The sequence below is a fragment of the Pundamilia nyererei genome, unplaced genomic scaffold, assembly GCF_000239375.1.
Source record: "Pundamilia nyererei isolate P.nyererei 1_Seehausen unplaced genomic scaffold, PunNye1.0 scaffold00045, whole genome shotgun sequence".
NCBI lineage: Eukaryota > Metazoa > Chordata > Actinopteri > Cichliformes > Cichlidae > Pundamilia > Pundamilia nyererei.
The window spans coordinates 3795851-3797570 of NW_005187446.1; the positions used below are offsets into that span (position 1 = coordinate 3795851).

At 37.5% G+C, this 1720-nt stretch overlaps 1 protein-coding gene across 1 annotated transcript in view; it reads left to right on the forward strand.

Annotated features, from left to right (window-relative positions):
* The window catches only part of nbn (nibrin), a 15334-nt gene that overhangs the window by 4038 nt on the left and 9576 nt on the right, over window positions 1-1720 (forward strand). Inside the window, exon 3 of the mRNA XM_005732183.1 lies at window positions 944-1065. Within this exon, the coding sequence (XP_005732240.1) occupies window positions 944-1065 (122 nt within the window). The remainder of the gene's footprint in view (window positions 1-943; window positions 1066-1720) is intronic.

Below are 1720 nucleotides of genomic sequence, written 5' to 3' on the forward strand. Positions count from 1 at the left end.
GTCGTGTCAGATCTGCTGCTTTACCAGCCTGTTTTAAATCTATCCTTAGGGCCTATTCCTAAACTTTAATCCAGCTTGTGCTGAGACATATTTATTATATGTAATGTTAAGGAAGCAAAGACATTTTAGTGACTTTTTTGTCTTTTTCCTGGTTTACCAGAACATCAGTAAAAATCCTCTTGGTATTTCTGGAAGCACCAGTGAAATATTTGCCTCCATGATGACACTTTGGTGCAGAAGGTGGTGCTGCTGCGCTACTCCTACATAACTAGGCCTGAATGTAGTAAATCATGCCACCACTCAGCTGTAATTGTTGTGCAGTCTAAGAAATTCTCCATTTGGTTTTTACCAAAAGCTCTGCAAGCTGTGCTGAGTGATGCACTTGCAAAATAAAACACATATGATGTCATTTTAATTGCAATTTTAAAAAACTGCTACATGCTCACACATTGTTTTGTTCTTCTGAGATTCGCGTGGAGCTCCCACAGTATTTATCAGCTGCCAAATATGGATTGTTTGGCTTGCCAGATCTGTGTGGTTTCTTGTTGCTTGCCTTAAGAAGCTTCTGAATTTGTTTCTTTCTCTTTCTGTTTACTTGATGCCTTTTATTGATACATTCATAAACCTGCTGGACTATAAAACATAAAATTAAATTTTATCTAAAATGATAAAAATGTCTATTAAAGTTTGACTTTCATTACAGTTTAACTTCTGTGCCATTTTATCTCCCTTGGATGTCACCGTGACCTCCCAAAAAGGGTTTTATTCATAATTCAAGAATGCATTAATTATTTCACATTAATATCTAATCAGCAAAGTGATGGAGTCTGGCTCATAGTCAACACATTTGGTCAGATGATGAACGCTGATAGCAATACTGAGACCGATCTTCAGTAAAGACATTGAACATGTGATGATTGCTCTCATGTATTCTGCTTTTTAGACCCTGACTCTGAAAGACACCTCCAAGTATGGTACATTTGTCAACAACCAACAGATTACAACACCAGTGAACCTGAAATCAGGGGATTTAGTGACTTTTGGGGTTTTTCAAAGCAAATTCAGGTATGCAGAAGAGATATGGTTATATTTCTTGAATTTTTACACAATGTCTTGATGCATGCTTGATCATCCAGGTAAGTAAATCCCGAAAGGTTGATTCTGTTCTGGACGTAGCGTTTTCAGTGGGAGAAATCTTTCAGGGTCATGAGAATTTGCATATTAATGATCAAGGAACTGACCTCCCAGCCCATTATTCATTCAGTGGTGCTAGTTTCAGTCATTGTGCAATGTACTGTTTATAAGGTTGGGGAAACCTGCAGTCAGCTGAGACTGAAGAGGTCAATTGGATGAGTGATGAAACGTTTCCCCCACTGAAAATGCTACATCCAGATGAACAGAATCAACTTTTTGAGAACTTTTACAAAAGCTTATTTATTTATTTATTTATTTATTTATTTATTTAGGACAGTGCATTGTAATGAACATAAATGTAAAAAAAAATTGCATGAATGTAAACATGCCAGATTATAGCCAAAGGCTAATTTCCATCTGTTGTCCTTAAACATAAAAAATAGACATAATAATTCATAAAAATTCATCATTCATTCATAATGGGGCGACCGTGGCTCAGGGGGTTGGGAATCGCATCTGTAACCGGAAGGTCGCCGGTTCGATCCCTGGGCTCTCTGTCCTGGTCGTTGTGTCCTTGGGCAAGACA